Source organism: Argiope bruennichi, chromosome 7 (genome assembly GCF_947563725.1).
Source record: "Argiope bruennichi chromosome 7, qqArgBrue1.1, whole genome shotgun sequence".
NCBI lineage: Eukaryota > Metazoa > Arthropoda > Arachnida > Araneae > Araneidae > Argiope > Argiope bruennichi.
This window is the reverse complement of record NC_079157.1, coordinates 30536882-30562729: the sequence shown is the minus strand read 5'-3', so window position 1 is coordinate 30562729 and position 25848 is coordinate 30536882. Positions and strand designations below refer to the sequence as shown.

General features: G+C 30.4%; 1 protein-coding gene across 2 annotated transcripts in view; it reads left to right on the top strand.

Moving 5' to 3' along the window:
* The window catches only part of LOC129976606 (thyroid hormone receptor beta-like), a 197185-nt gene that overhangs the window by 74278 nt on the left and 97059 nt on the right, over positions 1-25848 (top strand). The window contains exon 2 of one of the 2 annotated variants that reach the window (XM_056090250.1): positions 6945-7148. In XM_056090250.1, the coding sequence (XP_055946225.1) occupies positions 7079-7148 (70 nt within the window). In that variant the 5' untranslated portion in view covers positions 6945-7078. Of the gene's footprint in view, positions 1-6944; positions 7740-25848 lie in introns of both variants that reach the window. The other variant, XM_056090251.1, reaches the window with a different exon arrangement.

Sequence of the window (25848 nt, the reverse complement as noted above, 5' to 3'; positions counted from 1 at the left end):
TAGTGTGTAAGATGGTTTTTATCATTTTTTTCAAAAAAAAAAAATGTTTTTTTTTTTTTTTTTTTTTTTTTTTTTTAATGAGCCGTGGACGTTTGCACTTGTAGAAACAATAAATTTAAGATATAAAAGAGAGAGTTCTACATTTTTTTTTTCATCCGTCACGAAAATCAATTTTTATATATAAAGCTATACATATTCTGAAATAAATTATTTTTATAGTAAAACTATGTATTTTACTTGATGTTAAAATTCCAGAGGAATATCTAATTAATTCCCAGATTTGCTAAACGTATTTCTTTTATTCCAAAATCGCAATTTATAAAATAAAGTAAACATGTGAGATCTCAAAATATTTTTGTCGTATCCTTTAAATCATTTGTCCGCTGATTAGGTATAATACTTTCATAGATTATTTTGGCATCACTTATATGTTCATTAAAACCTTCAAAATTCAGACAATTTAAATTATTCTGTGCTTGACTTAAAAGCAGAGTTCTAAATTTGCCCAGAGATTAAAATTCAGCAAATTCTCAACAATCACGAAGTCATTCTGGTATAATTTTATGGCACAATTCTTTTTTAATGGCGACCAAACAAGCTCCAAAAAAAAAATTCGTCAAATGATAAAAATATACTCAAGTACGCTATCAGAACACTATGTAGTTTGACGATTGAAATCGCCAAATTGGCGTAATTTTTTCTTGGCGCTTTTTGATCGCTGTTAAAACCGAATTGTACCAATTTTAGATCTCTAAGATTTATTTTAACCATTGTGTATTTTAACTATAACCTGGTGTCTTTTTTTTTAGTTTTGCAATAAAATACTAAAAAATATATATTATCATACTTTTATGAAATAATAATTTTTTTATGGATTTTAATACACGGAATAACTAAAATTCTGATTAAATAAAAAAGAAGCAAAATTGCAAAGCTTTCTAAAGAATACATTTCCACGAAGAGTTAAAATAAGAATTTTGTAAAGGTGTATGGATTTTAATACATAGTATGGATTTTAATACACAGTATGGATTTTAATGCACACTCTTTTTATGGATTTTAATACACAGAATGACTAAAATTCTGATTAAATAAAAAAAGAAGCAAAATTGCAGAGCTTTTAAAAGAATACATTTCCATGAAGAGTTATAATAAGAATTTTGTAAAGATGTATGGATTTTAATACATAGTATGGATTTTAATACACAGAATTTTAATACATACTCTTTTTATGGATTTTAATACACAGAATGACTAAAATTCTGATTAAATAAAAAAAGAAGCAAAATTGCAGAGCTTTTAAAAGAATATATTTCCACGAAGAGTTATAATAAGGATTTTGTAAAGATGTATGGATTTTAATACACAGAATGGATTTTAATACACAGTATGGATTTTAATACACACTCTTTTTATGGATTTTAATACACAGAATGAATAAATTCTGATTAAATAAAAAAAAGAAGCAAAATTGCAAAGCTTTCAAAAGAATATATTTCCACGAAATGTTATAATAAGAATTTTGTAAAGATATAACGTATGTTTCGCATACATGTATATCTAAATTCATCAAAAAATAACTATGCAGAAAATTATTTTGATTACTTTTTCTCTATAATTGTATTTAACAGAGAAATTTTTAATTTATCATTAACTGATACTTAATTATCTGAATTTATTTTTCTAGTAATTTCTAAATTAATATCACGAAAGACCTTTTATATAAAAATGTGTGTCATTTCAATATGAGATTTTTTTATGCGCTGAGCCAGTGTAAGGCCGAGGAGGAAGAGAATGAATAACCTTGCTCTGGTTCTTTTTTTTTTTTTTTAATTTTTTTCCTTTACTGACCAAGTTTGCGTACTAACGGAGACAATCCTGTTTAATGACTCTTTCGCGCCAGACAGAAAAAAAATGTCTCTGATTTGTCTCGATTTGGAATAATGCATTGCAGGTTGTCCCACTTTTACCTCTTCACAAATACGAAAAGAGAGTAATGTAAAAAAAATTGACTTGAAATTTTGATGAAAAACTATTTTTCAGACACCCTTGAGATAGAAAAATGCATTTTTGGAATTATATCTCTCTGTCTATGAACGATAATCCAAAAATGCTCTGAGCTAGACGGGTAACATTTGATACATCAACTATGCAGATTTCTGTCAAATTTTTAATGAAATCCATTCAGAGAAAGTCTGTCTATCCGACTTACGGAATGCCATTGAATGTCATAACTGGAAAACGTAAAGAGTTAGATAGATAAAAATAGCATTTAATATGAAGATCTGTATCGAATTTGAAACCAAATTTGCCAAAGCTTTGCCATTTGTGCGTCTGTCATTTTGAATGAAAGTGATAGCTAAAATTCAAAATTTTAACAACTTAGGTAAATGAAGTTTAGTTTATTGTGTTAGAATCTAAATTGTAGATTCCTTACTAAATTTTAAATTGAATCTGTTCAAAAAATGACCGTCTGTCTGTATTTATATACAAATGTATGTAAACGAAATGACTGAAAAACGCAACGGCTTAAGTTAAAGAAATTTTGAATATGATTTTTTGATTTCAACTGTAATCCTGTGCCAAATTTCGATCGTAGAAAAGCTTCCAAAATAGTTTAAAAATTTCTGCATTTGTGTATTAACTGCATGCCAGAGATTAATCTCCAAAAATAAACAAATACATAAAAATGTCAAATAGCGCACTTTAGATTATTTATCAAAATGTTAAATTCACATCCAAGATCGATATTTCATAACTGTAATTCGTCAATAATATGCAATCAATACACGAGTACCGGTTTCCTTTAACGTTCTACGAAGCATGTAACTCCAAGTATGAAACTTTAAATCTGAGGTCTTGTAGACCAGCCCAATGGCCTTGCCCAAATTGCAAAATTTTATAGGAAGGAGGGGGTGACACTTTTGTTACAGAATATTAAATATTTTGGGGGGAGGGGCACACACACTGGTTACTTTCTTATATCCGAAGGTTTACAAAGAAAAACCATTGTAATCTTCAAGAAATTCTAACACGAAATTTCTTCGAATTTCACGTTTTAGATATCCTCGAGTTGGGAAAGATTATTTTTGAAATGATACCTTGACTTGCATTTGAGCACCAATGCTTTTAGACTGGATTGTAGGCTTTTATAAAATTTTGAATGAAATCTATTGACTGGAAGTCTGTCTATCCGGCTATCTGAGTACAAATAAACTCGAATATAAACAAACGCAAAATTCTATATAGATAAAAATTTAATACGTAGGTCTAGTATCTTTAATCTAAATCAATATCAAATTTGATAGAAAATCCCTAAAAGGATTTCCCGTTTAGTTTAGTTTATTTATATTAAAGTTCCGTTTTAAAGCAACACTAGGGCTATTTTAGGATGGACCCCATAATTTTGAACCGCGGTCAGAGGACGATGATGATACTTGATCTGCTCCTCACCCTCTCCAAATTTCTGCACCACACCTAGCGGGGGGACGTTTGGCCCCGACGGGTTTAATGCACATCATACACGCTTATACATAGCTTCTACGATGGAATCGGGTCTTGAGCCTAAAACCAAATGGTTCCGAAACCGAGACCTTACCACCTAAAAGGATTTCTATCAAATGCTTTTGAGCTTTTTTTAATGCATGAAACACGTTAATTTAAAAACGTAACAATTGAAGTAAATGAAATTTGATTCATACTTTTATTATCGAAAGTGTAAATTCGTTAGAAATTTGTAACCAAATCTATCAAAGTGTTAAACATCTGTTCACCTCTAATATCTCATGCATATAAACGCGGTAACTCTTAAACGCAAAGACTTAAATTTGTTGTCTTGCGTAAGTAATCTTGCATTTACAGTTGCAGTTTTGAGTCAAATTTTGTTACATCCTTTGGGAAACAGTGCGAGTTGTCTCTCTAGAACTTTCTCACATGCTGTCTACCAAACTAGTCATACCAGAGAAAGCCTTGAACGACAGCGGCTTACAATAGTTACGAAATATCAACTTTTGGTGTGAATTTGGCATTTTTACTGAATCTATCGTGTCATACTTCACGATTTGTTGATTAAGCCTAAATCCCATACCAAATTTGATATATTTAAGTCATTGCGTTTGTGAGTTATCTCATTTACATACTTCTGAAAGTCAAGACCGACAGATGGTCAATCCGTTGTTGGATTTGGCTCAATATCTGTTGTTGCTGTTCCTTATGGCACTTGCTCCGGACAAGCCCGCTGTTCGAAGACAGCCGATTTCAGCCTAAGGGGGGGGGGGTTCTTGTTTTAATCGTAGAACCGACTAGGGCCAAGAGTATGACTTAATTACACACACGTCACAACCCTTGTTACGGGGCGTACTTCATTCCCGCATTTCATTCACATATCGTAATTTAGACCTAAATCAGAGAACGATCACCCCTGATCCAGTGCCCCTAGTGATATTACTCTCGACATGGAGGACTTTGTGACCACGACAGATTTATACGCGCGTCAGTCACCAAGCAATCTTCGGAGGCGGGGTTCGAACTCGCAACCATAGGGACGCGAATCCAACACTCTACCAACCAGGCTATCCCGGCCTTCAAAATCTCCACTATAAAAGTTAAATATTTGTACCGAATCTTATCTATCTAGATCCGATACACATTTTCAGTTTTGTTGTTATCGTATTAACTTATATTCGAACAGATGAACTTCTTTCGAGTATTTTATTTAAAATTTGAGAGAAATCTAAAAATCTGATTTAAAAATCGTGCACCAAATTTTAACCGTCTACCTCAAAGTGTTTTTGAACTATCTTTGTCACAGACAGACAGATTGACATGCGGACATTTTCTAAAATTGTGTTTTTAGAATTCAGAACGTGGAGATTCGTCAAGATTTCGAGTTTGAATGGTTCAATGATTATAATAATTCCTCTATGCTACTTATACGAGAAAGTAAAAAGGCACTCAAAAAGTATGTTTGAGTTTCTAGAACTTGTGTATTAATCGTATCTCGGTGATTAATTGCCAAAAATTTGCTCAACAAATTCAGTACAAATTCTAAATTTATGCAAAAGATCGGTCTTTCTTCATTATTGTTTGTCACTGGCACGCAGTTAAGATGCAAATACTGGTTAGCATATTACGCTACGGAGCGCGCCGCTCTCATTTGCTAAAATTCCGAGGACTTACATAGTTCACATCCTCCTTAGGTGTAACTAAGCAAAATATCGAAAAAGTATCTCCTTTCTTGAATATTATATAAGCAAAAGGGTCAGTTAGTTGTGAAAACACCTTTCAAAGCATTCTTCAAAATTTATTTGATCGCGTAAAAGAATTTTGTTTTTTCTAACAATCATGAGATGATTATAATTAATATACTTAAGCAGAAATAATAATTGAAGCAATATTTATGAGTACAGGTAGTATTTCTTTATCAGTTTATATTTTTCTTTTTATATTTTTTTCAAGCGGCTTCCTTTTTATTCAGTGAATAAACTTTCATTCTTTCGTCAATTAATATCAATTTTTCCTACATTTTCATTTTTTTTCTAAGTTAATTTTTTATTTATTCTACATTTCACCTAAAAAAAGACTCTGAATCTATTAAAAAGTTTTCTAATTAAGATTTTGTGTTCATTTTTCTCCCACCTTACACAAACACCCGCGTGTCTCCGAAATATTTAAAGAGAACATTCCGGTTTTTGATCCTTAAAATCTAGCATCTATTCATATCGCATTTGCAGTGAAATGAAGTAACCATTAGATCTAGATATCGGCATGCCAAATAACAAGATTATCTTTGAACTATATTCATTGCATTCATTTGTTAAGATCGCTTAACTACATATGCATTAATTTTTTTAAAATCTTATTCTTTCCGTTTTATTTTTCTCTTATATAGAATTTGTGTGTTTTATGTATGTATTTTTTGAAACTTTTTCTTTAATCATGTTCCTTCATCTTTCCCGTTATATTCTTTTATGATCTATTTTTTGTATTTTATATACAATTTTGTATTTTTTATGTTTTTTTGTATATTCTTGTATTTTTTTTCTCTTTAATTTGCAAACGTATTTGTATCTTTACAACTTGAAATTTCCTTCCATCGTAAATAAAATATTGACTTATAACTGTAAGCTTGTTTTATATTTCTTGGCACATACGAAGTCTTTAAGAGTCTTTAAAAAGTATCTAAAAGCCTTTTTATACTTGTTGGCATACAAGGAGTCTTTCAGAGTCTTAAATTATCTAAAAGTCGTTGGCACGCAAGGAGTCTTTCGGAGTCTTAAAAAACATTTAAAAGCCGATTTGTACTTATTGTCACACAAAGAGTCTCTTAGCTTCTTAAAAAAAATCTAAAAGCCATTTTATACTTGTTGGCACACAAGAAGTCTTTTAGCTTCTTAAAAAAAAATCTAAAAGCCGTTTTATATTTGTTGGCACACAAGGAGTCTTTTAGCTTCTTAAAAAATAACTAAATGTCTTGTTGTACTTGTTGGCATACAATTAATCTTTCAGAGTCTTATAAAAAATATCTAAAAGCCGTTTTATAATTGTCACACAAGAAGACTTTTAGCTTCTTAAAAAAAATCTAAAAGCTGTTTTATACTTATTGTCACACAAGGAGTCTTTTAGCTTCTTAAAAAAAAAATCTAAAAGCCGATTTATACTTGTTGGCACACAAGGAGTCTTTTAGCTTCTTAAAAAATAACTAAATGTCTTGTTATACTTGTTGGCATACAATTAATCTTTCAGAGTCTTATAAAAATATCTAAAAATTGTTTTATACATACAACACAATGAATCTAGGTGTCTTAAAAAAATATTTAAAAGACGTTTTATACTTGTTAGTCTTAAAATCAATAACTAAATGCTTTGTTATAATTTGTTGACACGTAAGAAGTCTTTTAGTCTTTAACAAATATCGCCAACATTTTATTTTTCGTCTTTTGCAGCTGATTCATCCCCAACCACAAGATCATCGCATGAGGAAGATCATCTTCGATCGCCGTCATCATCGTCAAGGGGTGGAGCCGCGAGAGGGTGATCGGACGTTGCCGGGCAAGACGAGTCGATTATTCGGACGTGAATGTTGAACCTGCTGTGTTTTGGGTTTGTGGTTGGAAACTCGTGGCAGTATACTGGCCACGCCTTACCAGGTAACATCACCACCCAATATCACATGAATTTCTAGTTAAAAGTCATGTGACTTTTGAAATGTTAAACAGCCGACCATCCTACTTTGTAGTACCACTTGGAGCCCCGGCGAGAAAATGTCTTCCTAGATTTTTATTGTTGAATTGATTAATTGGCAATTTCAAATTGCAGCTTGTTGAATTTTCTGTCTGCGTTTTTTTGGTTAGCGTTCAGGTTACGGGGATGGTTCACACAGCTCATATTTCTTTGGGTATTCTCTTGAGCTCTTTAAGTTACTTTAAATGTAGATTAGCTGATGGACTACTTTCTGTCGTTGAGAAGAGCAACTGGTTTTAAATGGATTTCAACATTTAAATGACTTATAAGTTCTGCAAAATTTTATTAATGTGCAAAGTAAATTACCAGTGGAATGATAACACATGAGCCAAACACCTTGTCTTGGATTTCATGCTCGAAATCAGTAAAAGGCCAGTGTTTTTACTTATAATTCATCTACAGACTGAATAGGTTGTCTATATTTTAATTCATGATTTGGAATATTTGTGAAAGAGAAAGACTGAATCATTTGGCATTTCAAGTACTGGCTCTAAATGGTAAGTTATATTGTATCAACTATATTTTGGAGCTGGTCTTTATAGAATCAACCTGGCTTTAACAGGCCTCCGCTATAACAATTCTTAATAGGCGAGACATTTAGTTGACAGGGTGTTAATCATAATCATCTCTATTAGCGAACGCATTCATGCACTAGTCAAAATTTCAGACGATAAATTCTCTGTTTAAATTCTTAACAATTTAATTTTCAGAAAATTAATTTAAATCTGTATTATTCATTTCAAATATAATCCGTAATGTAATGTTATAATTGCTTTTTCACAATCACTTAAATTTAGTTGCCAAATAATTTCAAGATTTAGATATTGAACTACATGAGCTTCGGATTTCTATTCTGGATCGCACTCATTTGCTTGTATTTGCATATGATTGATTCAGTACCTAGTATATATTTATAATTAATAACAAATGCATGCGTGATACTATAATTAGGTTAATTTATTAATTGGATAATTATAATTATTAAAATTGTTACGTTTAATTGATTTCTTCACAAAATCAAAAAATAAGCATTAGTATAAAGCTGCCTTCATGTTTTAGACAAAAAAAAAAAAAAAAATGCTGGATAACAGGTTCTGTCGTCTAAATGTCTTGCCTATCTTTGGGATCACGACCCTATATAGGGTCCCAAAACTATTTTTGAAGTCTGATAAGTGCATATCTTTATAAAATAGTGCTTTCAAAGTACACACATTTATTTTATTTAAAAAATTTTTTTAAAATTTTCCCTATAAGCTGTATTGTACTCATGTTTTTATTTAACATTAGTAAAACTAACTTTAGGTAATTATTTTCAGTGCTTGCCTACGATTGATTTTGTACCAACCTTATAATTATAATTAATAACTATTATATGTGCTGTATTATAACTAATCTAATTTATTAATTGGATAATTATAATTATTGAAATTATTACAAGTTTAATTGATTTCATTACAAAATGAAGAAAAAAAATTGAATTTTATCTTACTTCAAAAATTAACTTATAAGGTCATATTAATTTGCATTATTTTTTTCAATTCGGAAATTTATTTTCAGTATGAACGCTTTATTTAATATTTTTTAGAAATGAACCTTTTTATGATTAAAATGAATAATTTAAAAAATAAGATTAGTACCTAATACATAATATTTATTTCAATAAGATACATTAATATATCAATAAATATTATAATGAAGTAATAATTATATTTAATTATTATTAATATTAATAATATTTAATAAAAATAAAATAATATTATATATTAACATTTTTCCAGTTAGAGCTATTAATATATTGCGTTGTTCCGAATGACCATGCAGTGAATAATTTTTTTATTTTATTGCTTTAAAAAGGAAACATTTTTAGGCGAAACGAGTTTATGCTTAATATGCAGAAAAATAAAAATAAAAAAAAAATATTTTATTTTAAACATAAAAACTGACAATGTCATTATTTTGTGAATCAATCCAAATTTAAATCTGCATATTTTGTTGTTTTTATTGCTTTACGTTTTATTGACTTTATATCTGATAAAAAAAGCCGCATTACGTATTTTTATTGTTTAATGAAACATTTCAAAAATTCTTTTGTCATTAAAAGTAATGTCGTTAAGTGTTCTTCCTTTAACCAAAAAGAAATTAAGTAAAAATTCATTAAATGATGCTTCTGATCTATTGATGGATAATGATGGAATAACCATCTGAATTTTAGATCCATCTAAAATTGAACAAATCATGCGCCTAAATATCGCTAAAATTCAATAAATGATGCTTCTGAATGTTAGATCCATTGATGGAATAATGCTTACGAATTTTAGATCCATTGTTGAAATTGAACAAATTATGCTTCTAAATATCGCTAAAATTCAATAAATGAGGCTTTTGAATGTTAGATCTATTGATGGAATAATACTTCTGAATTTCAGATCCATTCAACAAATTATGCTTCTGAATGTTGTAAAAATTCAATAAATGATGCTTCTGAATGTTAAATTTATTGATGGATAATGATGGAATAATGCTTCTGAATTTTAGATCCATTGCTAAAATTGAACAAATCATGCACCTAAATATCGCTAAAATTCAATAAATGATGCTTCTGAATGTTAAATCTATTGATGGAATAATGCTTCTGAATTTTAGATCCATTGCTGAAATTGAACAAATTATGCTTCTAAATATCGCTAAAAATGAATAAATGAGGCTTCTGAATGTTAGATCTATTGACGGATAATGAAGGAATAACGCTTCTGAATTGCTAAATTTGAACATCCATTGAATTCAGCCATTGCTAAAATTGAACAAATTGTGCTTTTAAATATCGTAAAAATTCAATAAATTATGTTTCTGAATGTTAAACCTATTGTTAAAATTTAAAGAATAATACTTCCGAATGTTAGATATATTGCCAAAATTCATAACTTAAAAATCTAAAAATATAAGACTAAATATTACAAACCAGCGATATAAAATCTGTGTTAATTCGAATGCGGTGAAAATTCAATGATTTATACTTCACATGCCAAGTAAATAAATGCAATGTTTTCCCTTATCTTCATAGTATCAACTGAAACAAAAAAAAAAAAGTTTATCGGGGTTGGCTCATCCCCTGAACTCATATCTCCATTATCATCACCCCTCGAAAGTTCAAATGTTCGCGATATGCTCTTTTACCCGTAGTCTCATCGTTGGTCATGGGTTCTCGTTTCTGAAGAAAAGTGGCTTTAGTGGCGTTTTTCTGCGATTAATTGACGAATCTTTGAAATTTTTACTGAATGCTAAATCACGATTAAATTAACTTCACGTAATTTTGGACTCAAAACTCACATAAATACATCAATTCAAATCTCACATAAATATTTTTTTTTTTTCGAAAAGTACTCGAGGATCTCAAATACTAATAAAAATAAAATTTATAGTTAAGTAAATATAAAATGTATACTTGAGTTATTTTTCCCCCTAGACAAACAAAAGTCCATGCATTCCTTATAAATTTAATTTCAAATATTAACAAACTTCATTGACAAAAATTAATGAATATTTTTTACAACAAATTAGTTTTAAAAACATATACAAAAAAGGGAAAAAAGATGTATTTTTGATAATTTTTATTAAACCATTTTAATATTAAGGTATATATTAATACATTTACAGTTTAAAATACTGTTAAGTTTGCGATTTATTATGAGAAATTTGTTGCCTTTGCTCTTCTGAATTTTCTAAATTTTACAAGAGGATGAAAAGACTGAATTGTTCGAAATAAATAATGATCATGTAATCTTTTATTTTCGCATTTGAGACAAACATATTCTCTTTCCTCTTCATAACCGACTTTAAAAAATAAATTATCATTTTTGGGTGAGAATTTTTTTCTTATAAAATTTATAAAGTTATGACAGCTAATGTTACTTGTTAACTGACAAAATAATGTATTTAATACCTGATACACAAGAATTCCATTGCTGTAAGATACTTAATGCAATTGCCTAGAGTCATTTTGTGATAAAACCGGCTCTGGCATAATACTATTGTGATCGATAGTTCTTTACTGAATATTTGTATTTTCTTTCTCGTTTAAGAAGAAAAAATATCATGAGATCGTCACAAAATAATTCACGTTTTAGATCTTCCAGAAGTCGAAAACCCCTTATCCACATTTTTAAAATTATATCTGTTACTCTGTCTGTCTCGCTGTCTGTAAATAAACAGATTTGTATTAAAATTTGCATACAATCGGTTGAAAGAAAGATAACTAAAATCCATTTCTGTTCTTATTTTAATTATTATAATTATAATGTGAAACAATAAACGAGGCCCCCTCCCACGTACTAAAATAACTTCATAGGATGAAAACTTTGGAGGGTCGAAAAGATTGTGCTATATTGACTTGAGGATATGAAAAATTCGAAGGGGGAATGCTTCCACTGTTTTTATGTTAAATGCTTTAGCAAAAATAAATTGCTTCAATTAATGTTTTTTTTTCCTGATGCTGTGCTTTATATATATACATAAAGCGTAATTTTGCAAATGCGTGACCGAAATGAAGAAACTTTTAAAATTTTCGATTTATTTCACCATGAGAATCATATTAAGTACGAAGAAAAAAACGGTAGGAGAATCGTCAGTCTACATCGCGATACAAGAGCAAAAGAGATATAAATTTTTCCCTTCAGAGATTTTAAAATGAGAATTTGGTGGAGATTCCGTTGGCAAGTGTAGTCTTAGGAAAGGGAATTTTAGGTATCTTTAAAAGAATATTGTAAGCATTGTGGATTTTTAATACTTTACTTGCAGCGTGAGAAAATGCTGAAGTCATCAAATTTCTAGCTCAAGTGCTAAAAATAATTAAATAAGAAGTGAAAATTCGGTCCGGAAATAAGAAAACATGTTAGAATTAACAGGCCTAAAATTTCAGTTAAAATTACTTTAAATATTCTTAAGAACAGGTCTCTTTTGATAATTGATACTTCAGATAATAATAAATATTTGCAAATTCTATAAAATTTGCTTGAATTCCTTGCAATAGGTTAAAACGTTATTCTTCTGTGTTGGTTTCTAAAATTAAATATTCCAGAAAATCTGAATTAATCCGGAAGTCATTATATCAAGAAATTCTGATAAATCTGGAATTTAAAGTGAAGGAATTAAAGTATCTCAAGACATTCTGTTGAATTCAGAATGTCTATCTTAAGCAGTTCTAGTTCATTCGGAAACCACAGTATCTCAAGACCCCCTGGTTAATCTGAAATACATAGTTATTTTCTCTAAAAGTATGGGTCAGTTCGGAACATGAAGTTCTAGTTAATTCGTAAAGCACAGTTAATGTATCGAAAAATTCTGATTAATCTCGAATAGACAATCATTTTATTGTATGTAATGAAAATTCTAGTAAGCAATATATAAACCAGTGGGAGTAATTTTCCCAAAACTATCTCACTGACTCTCTGATAAGCTTGTTATGCCAGAAAATGCCTTACATGGCATTATCGTACAACAGTTACGAAATATTAACTTTTGGCGTTAATTTAACGTTTTTAATGAACCTATCGTGTCATCCTCGGCGAGTTATTTGGCGATAAATCCATGGCGTGAGTTAAGAATATCCACAAATCGAATTTATATTTTAGACATGTTTTTCTCAATCCTTGACAGAGAAATTTAACAAAAAACTGCACTTGTAATCACAAAATCTCGTACTAAATTTGACTTATTTAAATCATTGCATTTTTGAATTTTCTATATCTCTCTTAGTTTTGTAATTATCATGTTAACTTATATTTAAACAAACGTACTTGCTCTGAACAGATTTTATTCAAAATTTAATAGAAATCAGCAAATTTATTGTTAAGACCATGCACCAAATTTCAAGTGTCTAGCTCAATTCGTTTTTGAGTTATCTTTGTCCCAGGTAGACAAACGGACATTTTCCACAAATGTGTTTTTCGAACTCATATAGGTCTAAAACGTGGAGATTCGTCGAAATCTCGAGTTCGAATTTTTTCACGATTACTAGGTTTTCTCTATACTACATATACGAGAAAGAAAAACCGATGAGCAGAATTTCTGAATTACATTATATGAATTTTTACATGTCTTATGATTATAAAGAGATCGTCACTAAGTGTAATGATTTCAGTTTCATACATAAAATCGTACAAAATATTGATAGAAACATATAAAATTAAATTTAATCGAATTCTTAATGTTTATTTTTAAATGCTTTCTCGTCATATTTGGAATTATTTACGTTGATGCCAACTCGGATTTTCAAGTAATGCAGATTAAATGGTTTTAAAGTTGAAGCATTTTTGATAAACGTAGTTGATGTATACTTATACCACTAATGCTCTCAAAAAACAAGCAGAATACAAGATAATAATAGCACACGTAGCATTGGTTTAGCTTGAGGGTTCAAGGCAATAGATACATTGTGTCATAATTATGGTTATCTCTATTTACACGGAATTCCATATAAATAAAAGCGTAGCAGAATGGAATTTTAGACACATAGTAACGGATATAGATTGTTATTTTGAAAACGAAATGTATTTAGCGCAAGTGTTGGAATAATATTAATTTCAGGTAAGGTTTATTTTATTTAAAAAGTAAATATATATAAAATAGTTGATGCGATTTCAATATAATATTGATTTCACAGTAGAAGATCTAATTTTAGGATAAATGAGTTAACTACAAATTTAACTATTCCGATGAAGGAAAATTTTGTTAGCAATTGTGAATTTTTATTATCATGATTTCTTATGGTATAGAAAATAACTGAAAACAGGTGGGAAAATAGTAAAGTCATTGATATTTTCTTGATGTAAACGATATGTAATTTAATAAATTTTGTAAATTTTCAAAATCTTAGTTAGGACTACTTTTAGCTGAACGAATTCCACAATTGAATCGAGTTTCCAGGATTATGATGATTGATTTAATTTTAAAATGCTTGATATGTTTAATGCAGAATGAAAAACATTCCTAATTATCAAAACAGTTTTTAAATAAGAAATATTAAACATTTAAATGAATGCAGACAAGTAATTAAAACAAGTTTCTAAAAACAAAAATACTCTCTTTTTTTTTTAATTTTATAATTCTGCGTTAAAATGTTTATTAAATCAATTTTAATATTGAATTTGATTATGAATCAAACAATGTTATAATCTTAGTATTGAAAGGATATTTGTAAAATAAGCACTGTTTCCTTTTTAGTATATCAAAAATATAATAAAAAGAATGTATTTTTTTAATGTACTAACTAAATAATATGACAAATTTAATCGCTCGTCTGACAGGCTCTCAAATTCGTCTATATGGCATTAACTAGAGAATGTAACACAACTTAAATTGTTACTCTCCATTGTTATTTTTTTAATTAAATGGCTCTAGACGACCCCCTAAGACTGCAAGAGCCAAGCGTCCTCCCCTCGTAATAAACAATAAACTGAGATATATTTTTATATATTGTAGTCGCCTTTGGCAACCAATTGATTCGCTGGGGTTATTAGTTATATTTAATTTTAATCATATTTTTAGATATAATTTCATCTCGATGCATCTGTCAAGTTATTATGACATTAAAGTCCTGTTATTTTTACTTAAATTATGTTCCGTTCATTATGTACGTGATTCTTTTTCATCTATAACTTCCAAAAGAATGGTGTCCCATAAAAATTATTTTTACGTTAAATTTTCTTTTAAATGATGCCACTTTTATTTCCTCATTCTTAAATTTGATATTTAATTTTATATACAATTTTCAATCACGTTTATTTATTGCTTTGATGAAATCCAGACTTATTTCTTTATTCTATCAAACTATTCAATGGAGTGCTTTTGACACTGTTAAAAGTAAGTTGAAAAAATTTCCAAATTTCTATCAATTTCGAAGTAGTACTATTTTCTCTTCCGCTTTTATTTCGTTGAACATAAATTGAAAAAAAATACTAAAAATCGTCTGCATTAATTTGTTGCAGACGATTTCTATAATTTCATATATTTCATTCTTATCAAGTACATGATAAATTTTTATAAACACTAAATGCCTTTCATATTAGTAATTTAACACGTAGACAGACGTTAAATTAAATACTGAGCCTTTTTGCATTCTTATAAAACTTTAGGAAAGATTTAATTTATGATTTTATAAATTAAAATTTAATACATCTGAGCAAAGATGATAGATAGCATGCTTATTTCGAGCTATCATTTATGACAAATGAACTTACTTTCCAGAGTTATGTTGCCGATTTCTGTTTTCTGCTTTTTTTTTCCTTGATATCAAAATCTTTCCAGTTCGCTAATCTAATCAAGTATTCAACTGAATCAAAAACAACTTCTAAAACCCATCAATCACTGTTCAAGGCATTTAAATTGAAATCTCGAAAAAATTTGGTTTGTTGTTCAAATGGCGCGATTGTCTGTGGTATTTGTGCAACAAGTGGTCCATTCATTGTAATAAATTGAAGTTAGATAAAACTTTTGAAATATTGACGTAAACACTTACTGAAATAAAAAAAGAAGGAATGATCGAATGTTTAAGGTTGCAATTTTATTTTATTAAATTCATTTCGTTTTTATTCTAAATTATTTTTAAATAATCCATTTTTTGTGTGTGCGTGTGTTTTTGACATTGAATTTTTCAACAAAAATGTAGAAAAGAAAATTATATTTCAACTTATCATAATAAAATATATGAAATTTTAGAAACTAATATGCCATATCTACCAGCACCGAAAATCATAAAATAAAGAGTGGAAATGCTTTCCCCAAAAGATTCTCGAATATTCTGTAATAAAGATGTTATCCCATCTTCCCTTGAATAAAATTGAAAACTTGTGCCGTGAACGCCACGAGTATTCTGATTTTCATATAAAGAGTGACAAAAATAAGCCCATTATAGCTCTTACAGATTAAAGAATACTGAGATGTATTTTGGTCATATTTTTTCCGACCCATGGGAATCAAAATTTTACATAGAGTTACAATTTTAAATGCGAGATCACATACCAAATTTCATTTATTTAAGTCATTACATTTTTGAGTTATCATCTTCATATGAATGCAGAATTACAGATTTGATTCACAGATAGTCTCTCCTTTGATGAATTTTGATCAAAATTTGATAACAAACTATATGTTAGATGCTTCACTCTATGTATCCAATCATTTATCAAATTTGCGTTTTCGAGTTAACGCGTTTACACACATGCAAAAATACAAACTGATTAATGGCCAATGGATATGCCTTAAAATTTGATACTACCTACAGTTTAAATGCTAAATGTGTATTTTTAAATTTTATTTATTTATTTTTATTTTGTATTAATCATGTGCAGTACTCGACAGACAAACAGAATTCCTGTTAACGGAATTCATTCAAATTTTTTTTAGAAATCTATAAATATTGTGCTAAATCTATAAAGCAGATTTCTTCATTATGGCTCAAAGTCTTTTTTGGTTATTGCGCTCACATGGAGACAGACAATTTCAAAAAGTTTTTCTGATTCAGGATTTTGTTGAGATAAGTCAAAGCCTCTTTTTTCGAATCTTTTGACTATTACAATATTTTGCTTTTATGTATTTCGTATACGAAAAATTGAAAATTGATTGATTTAATTTAATTTATTTAATTTACTCCTTGTTTAAACAGAGGAAAAAAAGTTCTTTTAAACATATCTATCAGTTTTGAAATGTGCTTAAATGAACGAACTTTATTATACGTTCGTCTTCAAGGATTTCATTCAACATTTCAAAATTAGAAAATCAATGTTATTTTAGCTTCTATAACTCAAGATTTTGACGAATCCCCACGTTTTAGGTCACTCTTCGTTCAAAAAACGCCTTTTTAAAAAAATGCCTGTCTGTTTGTCTCCGACAAAAAAGATTTTTGCTAGTGGATGAAATTTGGTATAAGGTCTTTATACAGAAATTGCAGATCTCTATCTGATTTTGAGCTAATTCTGCTCTGAGAAAGTCTGACCGAATATAAATTAAAAGAATAACTGTATTTTTGTCGTGACTTATGGCACTTTACAAGTCTGTCGGCGATTTAAGCCGAGTGAGCGTTTCTTGCTTTTTCAGTGGCACGAACTAGGGACAAGAGAACGACTTAGCTACTTCAGGCGTCACATTCGCACAGATACATTGCACAACCCCTTTTTACAGGAGGGCACATTCACACACCTCACAACCATGCCCGTACCGGGATTCGAACCCAGGACGCCCAGATCACGGTGAAGACGCGCTACTCCTATGCTAGGACGCTGATACATAATAACTATAAAACGAAAAGAGCTACATAGATAAAATTCAGTACGCACAATTAATATCTGTAGCCTAAATACCTATATAATTTTGAGCTAAATCTAATGAGGTGTTGAATGTCTGTCGGTCTCAACTTTTAGAAATATGTAAACACGATAACTCAAAAATGGAATTATTTAAATTTTGATTCCAGTTATTAAAATTTTGGTTAAATTTCCATCAGTTTAGTTCCGGATTTTATGACTACAATTGTAGTTTTGATTCATATTTTTTGTTTCAGTTAGTTGAAAGAAACGCATCTAAAGCACAAATTCGATTTTCGAATACTATCAACCGAATGCACGAGATTTATCGCCAAATAACTCGCCAAGGATGACATGATAGATTCAGTAAAAATACTAAATTCTCGCCTAAGGTAAACATTTCGTTACTATTTATGGTACGCCAATGCTATGCAAGGCTTTGTCGGGGTAACACACGAGAAAGTTTTGGGGCGATCTCTGCCGTTGATTTTCTTTGCACCACCAAACACAGAACTCTCAGGTGCGAGACTCTGAAAATAAAAATCTGAGCACTTGTAGCGTTCACAATTTTATGACCCGCTTTTTTTTAATTTGACCCGCTTGAAAAAATTTCGGCAAGACGTTTTCCCTCTGACTTCTGCTGGAAGTATAAATCACATCTGTAACGGTTTTGAAATCAGCTATTAGTTTACAGTCAGAATGGATACCATTATATTGATTTTCTGCAATTAAAATTTTTTAAATAAATCGAATTGCTCAATAAAACCAAAAGTAAAAACTTGTGATTTCAAATTCGTGTAAACACTAAAATCACCAAATATTCATAATGACTATGATTTTTCTAAATCAGTATTGTTTCTGATATAATCTGGCTTTTAGTTTTGCCTTCTAGTATAATCTACCTTTTGTCTTTTCATAATTTTAAAGATTTTTGTGCAAGAGTAATAAAAACAATATATAATCATTTGCTTGACGTCATGGGAAATCCTTCTTATCGAAATTTCTAAAGGATTCCTTGGCAACACGGGAGCAGAATCGAGACAAATTATTTAGAAAATTAATGGATACTGAGATATTGCTTTTAATAAATATTTTTTTCCTGGCTGGATCTTTATCTTTGATAAAATCATTTCAAAATATACGAAAGACAAAATAATATGTGTATTTTTTTCTCTCTTTATATCTTGTTTCCGATATTTTCAAGAAAGAGTAGTTTGAATTTAAAAAAATTGGTTTTCAACACTTGCTTTGTTATGTTTAAAATCAGAAATTTTTTCACAAAGCTGGGTTTCAACATTTGCTTTGTAATGTTTTCAATCAGAACATTTTTCGCAAAACTGCCTTTTAGCACTTCCTTTGTTATGTTTAAAATTAAAACATTTTTCACAAAACTTTCAATAATTGTTCTAATGTATTTTGAATCAGAAAATTTTTTACAAGATTGAGTTTTTTTTCCGAGTTTTTTAATATGCATGTTCAAACGATAATTTTAACAATCAACTTTGCTTTAAAATTGCATTAAAAATTTACAGAATAAAAATTGTAGAATAAATTGCTGAATTGCAGAAAGTATGCTGCAGATTTTAAATGAGATTTTTTCATTTATTCGTTTCCAGCCACCTTAGCCAAGGAGCTGTTTCCACACCAAATTAATAGTTTAATGTATGATTAACTTGTCTAATTATTAATTAAGTTATGTAGACAACGAATTTTGATTAATTACATCTTATCAAACCAAATACAAGTACTATTTTAAATAAAATTTGCTCTATTAGTATGCAATACACGCAGATTAAGTAGAGAAATCGGTCTAATTTATCTAGATTAGAGACTTTGTCAAAGTTTTACTATACTATATTTTTACAGAGGAGTACTATATCTTAGTGGGGGGGGGGCAGGATGTATGAAAATCTCCGGAACGTTCAAATGAAATGCTAATATTGCGGAATAGGTCCAGTGATTGGGGGCATTGTTCTTTATTTTTGCCAGTTATATTGAATATATGTATAGATATACAATAAAGGCGCGCACAGACTTATATCTGCTGTAAAGACAAAATTCATATGTATAATAAACGCTACGTTCACAAAAATTGCTTTTATTACTTATTATTGAATGGCAATAGTCAAATGTAAGTCAACCATCTAACTCTCCGACCCACCACGAAGGCACACGGATTTAAACCATAAAACTGAATGACCGGACCGCCACAACAGCAACATTGGCGGGAACTGTGGTTGAGTCCTAAGGGCCATCACCGACCACGGTACAACCCTCCCCGAAGGAAGTACGTCCCGTCATCGATGGGAGGAGTCATGTAATGATTCAGCTTCTTCCCTGGGTGACCACTGTGACATTCCTTTTTCCCACACTCGATAATTTACATTCCGGGCCATTCTTCATCAACGAAACTCCCACAGTGTTAAGTGCCTCCAGATTGCCAAATGGAAGACCCTCCTTTTAAGTACGGTCGTCTGGCCAATTAGTGCTAATCCAGATAAGGAACCACACGTGCGTTCCCAGGGAAATAAATCGTGTCTTCGAAAGGCGAGAGTGTCAAACACTCCAGATGTCCTTCATTTTTCCCATTGTGGAGGGTGGATCATCAATGGACATTTCCCACTGGCGACCAGAGACGATTCAGGTTGTTCTGAACGGTGATTGGGTAACAGGGAGTGAACAGGAAAGGTGGAGTCTGAGAGAAAGATAAAAGGTGAGATTTTTCGGAAGAAGAGGAGAGAGGAGCTTGGTATGAAGTGGACTTCTGAGAAAAATTCAACCCGAAGGAAATTCGGTGGATTCCTAGAGCTAACCCTGCAGTAGCCTGAGACGCCAACCGCCTGTTAGCTGTTCTTGTGAAGGCGTTTTCTCCAAATTTGTTCGAGGAACTATTCTTGTTTATATTTCGTGCTATAAATAGCATCATTCATTTAACCTAGATGAGAAAGAGTTGTTTTTATGTAATAAAGCTGTAAATAAAGAATTTGATCATAGCGCTACCTGTTATTGGATCGAGACTTTACAGTCAGCTCCCCCACCTATTAGTGTACCCTCCAGGGTGGCGAGATCCAACCACCATGCGGGAAGCATCTCATCCTCATTTCGAGATGCCCCCCGGGGGTAATAGTCAAATGTAAATACACCATAGTATGAATTCAAATCGCTTTATTGACTATTTAAACAGCTACAAGGAAATCAACAATTCGCTAATCAATGCAGTTGCAAAATATTCATATAAATGTTCTAGAGAGAGTACGTTGTTTCACAAAATGTCAGTTCAGTCAGAAGAAAGAAGATATAAAAGAAATCAAGAATAACGCTTCAGACTGAAAATTTAATCCGTCACAAAAACAGGCTTAACCATAACCAGATGAGTAATTCCCATAATATGTCTATGGAAATTGACGTTTAGGTCTTTAAAACAAACGGATTTTTAACAAAAAGGAACTTTTCATTCACTTAATACTCAGAAATTATTCTTCTAATAACATCAGTTCTATTTATTATAATTTTCCCTTAATTTTAATATTGTTTTAATTCAATTGGTGCATTATCTAAACAATGTTTTAAAGGTTATGATATTCAAACTCATCAATCGAAACATTCAATCGCATGCATGCTCTTGCTTATCATTAATTCTGTAGCAAGAGTTTCGCTTTTATATCATAATTTATACATTTTTTTAAAATTTGCAGTCAATTAATTCCATTGAATTCATAATTTTCAATCATATCAACAACAAGGTAAATTTTTAAAAATGTAATTCGTATTAAGTATTATATAGCCTAAAGAGTCAATAATCTGGGCAAACAAATTGGTCTCCAAAAGCGGCTGGTATATAAATATTAATACTCTTTTTAAATAAGAAAAATGTTTTTCTTTCTTATCTAAAATACCGTAAATTAAATGATGTAATTAGGAGTTGGTTTGTTCTCAAAAGCCATATATATTCACCAGATCGCCACCGCCTTATGTCCAGGGTGATTAGAGATCCCATAGATTATTTGTGTGAGGGGGATATAAAATTTTGATGATTTATGATACGTTAATTGTTCGAACCATTCCTTTGGGCTTCTAAAAATGCGTACTGATACAATATTCGCTTTGCTCATTAAAAAATTTTTAAAAAAAAGATCAGACGTCTGTAAAATCCTAAATTTTTTACTTCAACGCCTCTAGTTCCGCAAATCATTTCATGGATTCTGAAACGCAGTTTTGAGGTTTGATTATTTCTTTTTACTTCTTCCCTTTCCAAAACGACCTCGGATAAAATAACATCCCATCCGCAAGTCAGAAATCTCAACGCAAACGATTTTTTATTGCTCTTTCGTATTCCGAGTTCATGAGGAACGTCCTCAAACCACATTGGCACTCCTAAGAATCACCAGCCATGCGTAAAAATTTTCTCTATTATGTTTCTCTAAAGTATAATACTGCGTTTGTTTCACGCTCCCTGCACCGCATGTTTTAATGGATTTTGATATTTCTATTAATTTGGTTCAACTCTTTCATTCTCCGTTCCATTGGATCAAATTACGCCTGTAATTCGCATCTGTTACTTTTTGCCGAACTTTCCATTAGTCGGGAAGATTTGTGAAGGTCATTTGAAGGACAGTTATTGGACTTTTTATTTATTTATTTATTTCCATTTTATTAGACGATATTTTTCTAGCTAAAGTATTGGTTTGAAATCGTATGTGGTTAACATTAAAATAAAAAATTTCTTAAAACTTTTTTTTGGAAAATAAATATAACTTTAATTGATTTTTAATTTATTTTTATTAAAATATTTTTTATAGCTTTATGTATATTTTCGATGATAGGTTACAGAATCGGATTATTAAACTTCTAGGAACGCAACAACTTTAGAAGGCCTCGAGCATCTTTAGACTCATTTTGCAATTTTGAAAATTATTTTTTATTTTTGCGTTTTAATTTAATTTTGAAGTCTGTGCAATCAAACGTATTCATATTAGAATAACTTAGAATCAAGTATTGCTTAAATTAATTTTGGAACATAATTCTGGTAACAGTTCTAATTACTTTATTTACATTTTATACTTTAATATTACTGTTTTTACTGTTTATTGTTGTAAGTTTTATATTATGTTATTTTACAATTCTAAAAAATGTAGTTCGTTATTATTTTAAAAAGTGTCAGTTTTTGTTAGTAATTTATATTCTGGTAGGAAAAGTTTTTCCTTTTTTTTTTTTACTATTTTGTTTAAAATTACCTTTGCGATTCCTTTCTGATTTTTTTAATGCGCGATATATTGAAACCAGCTTTTAAAAAAGTGATTCGCCACTAAGCACTTTGCTATTTCAATTTGTCAAAATGTACATATTATTTAAACTATTTATGCATAGATTAAATTAACCGATAAAATAAATTTTGATTTTAAACGTTTAAAGGGGAAAGGGACATTGAGATTTGCATACCTAGAGATCTCTAAAAGGTGAGGATATGACAAGTTTATATGAATAGGCAAAAAAAAAAGGGGGGGAGAAGCTAAAAAGATTTTCTGCCCAAATTGTATCAAACATATATTTAAAATATTTGAAATTTATAAATAAAAAAGCGCACTAAAATGAATGTAACAAAAGATATTTATTTAAGAAAAAATTTTACGTTGAAAATTGAAATTTCACACAATGATTAAAAGTGAAAAAAGGAAGGAGTATCTCCCCGAAACTTTCCCGCATTCTCACGAATAAATATATTTGTGTATTAATTAACTGCATGTCGTTGGCCAACAATAATAATAGTGAAAGAGTCCACAAGCGTGTGATCTTCTACAATTAATCGTTTGGATGCGATTAATAAACTTATATCAGAAAAGAATATGTATTTTGAGAGTCTTTTTTCCATTCGATTGCAATAAAAATTTGACGTAAAACTTCAACTATAGTTACTAGTTCTCATATCAAATTTCATATATTCATATTTTTTCGTTGTCGTATTATCATATTTATATGCTTTTCAAACTGTAGACTGACGGACAGTCAACCTCTTGAAGAATTTGGTTCCAAATTTGGTACATATTTAGATAGTTTAGATGTTAAATCAATGCACCGAATTTTATCTATCGAGCTTTCAATTTTTATAGTTATTGTGTTGTTGTATTCTGATAGCAGAACGGAATGCTTTCCTTTGAATGTACTTCGCTCAACATTTGGTGTAAAGACCATATACCATATTTCATTTATCTAGATCAATCAGACAGGCATAGCTCCAAGAATGAGTTTTTCGGACACCAGGAGACCTGAAAGTGGAGAATCCTTGTAAATTCTAATTTAAATTTTTAACGTTTACTATATTTTCTCTTTGTATATACCATATATAAGAAAATAAAAAAGACAGTAGAATAAAAATAGCATTAAATCGAAACGCATCCATAAAAATCAAAGATTCTTTAAGAAATAAAAAAATATGTTGTTGTAGATATTTTTCCAACGCCCCAGTAGACTTAAGGAAACGAATCTACATTTTTTTATTTTTTTTTAATTTGTCCACACTATCATTATATGCAAAACGCCAAAAACAATGTGACATGTAGGACATGTGGATTGACACTCATTGAAAAATAACTATTTGTATTTTAAACGCATGTGTTCTATTAAGTATAAGCAATTTAATCTTATGTGTTTCGAATTGTTAAATTGACAACACACTCCATATAACGAAATATTAAAATAATCTCAACATAAAAAAATGAATGCTGCTTAAATTCTCTTACCCTGCATTAGGACTTGATAGCGATTCGAAACGAATGTCACTAACTTAATATTTTCCCAGAAACCAAAAAAGAATTTAATCTTTGTTACAGCGAGTAAGCCAATAAATGTAAAAGAAATAACATGAAGTTAAAGAAGAGAGATGCAACTGAATTTAAAATTTGCATGGTATTATGTTGTTATTTTATTTATAAACCTAGTAGCGCACATATGTTCGTTACTATTTTATGATATTAAACAATATTCGCAATATTGTATAATAGGGTTTAGTATCGAATAATTTAATACCGTTTAGTGTTGTACACTATTGTGCAACAGGTTGTGTTACATGGAAATAGAATAATTCCTGTGACTAGTGTGTCACAAACTCTTATAACAGCACAATCACTGGAATTCGCTTATCATTTTGCGCACAAATCACTGAAATCTAGTTCTATAGATGTTATCTATTGGTTTCGTATGTAGCATTAAGTTATCAATGGTATCATCATTTTTGATATTGAAAATATCATTATTATTGATTCACAAACATATGGAACCCAGCCCGGAACCTAGTTCGAAGATCACTAGATTATACAGTACACTCTCGATTATCCGCGGAATTGGGTGGCGCGGCCGCCGCGGATAACAAAAATCGCGGATAATCCGAAAATAGCTAAAAACGGGTATAGCAAAAGAGAAAACAATCATTCCAACTTTGAAAAATCGTTTTATGTACAATAAAACGTACAATAAACAGCAGGAAATGTTTAACTAACGCTTAATATTTTAGTATATCACTCAAAACTAACCTAAAATGCATTTTGTTAATGAAAAACAGAAAAGTGCTTTGTATTTACGAGAGGCGTCAAGGATACACAGAAAAATTTACATATGTACTGTTTTAATACTGTAATGTATTATGTAATTGCAAAAGCATAACTGTAAAACTACACCTTTTTGAAGAAATCAGTCACTTGTGTTTGCTTCTTGCTTTGGCATTTTCTCTTTGCTTGGAAGCAAAAAAAAAAAAAAAAACTTAGTGCGGCAGGCGCGGATAACCCGCCCGCGGATAATCGGGAGTCTACTCTACTGACATAATTCTATCGGGGTCTTTCATACTACAAAATAAATAAATTACACTCATCTTCCCCGGGATCTAGGCTTTCTGGGTTTGGGTATGGTTGTATTATATCCTGTGAGGTGTGTAAAAGCCCCCCCCCTTCTTTAAAAAGGGCTTGTGCAAGCGAGTGTGTGAGTGCCATCTTCATATGAGCTAGAAGTCAGACTTCTGCCCTCGGGCGCTCAGGGGCCTTTACCCTCAGAAGCTGCTGCACAAACTCGGCTTAAATCGCTGACGATTTAAGCCGAGCGCCAGCGGGCTTGTCTATGACAAGTGCCATACGTAACAGCGGGCTTGTCTATGTCAAGTGACATACGTAACAGCGGGCTTGTCTATGTCAAGTGCCATATGTAACAGCGGGCTTGTCTATGACAAGTGCCAGCAATAAATTGAACTGCCAAATTAAAAATACAAAGAAAAAAATCTCTAAATTTTGGTCCATGGGTGTCTGCATATTCATACACTTCGTAGTAT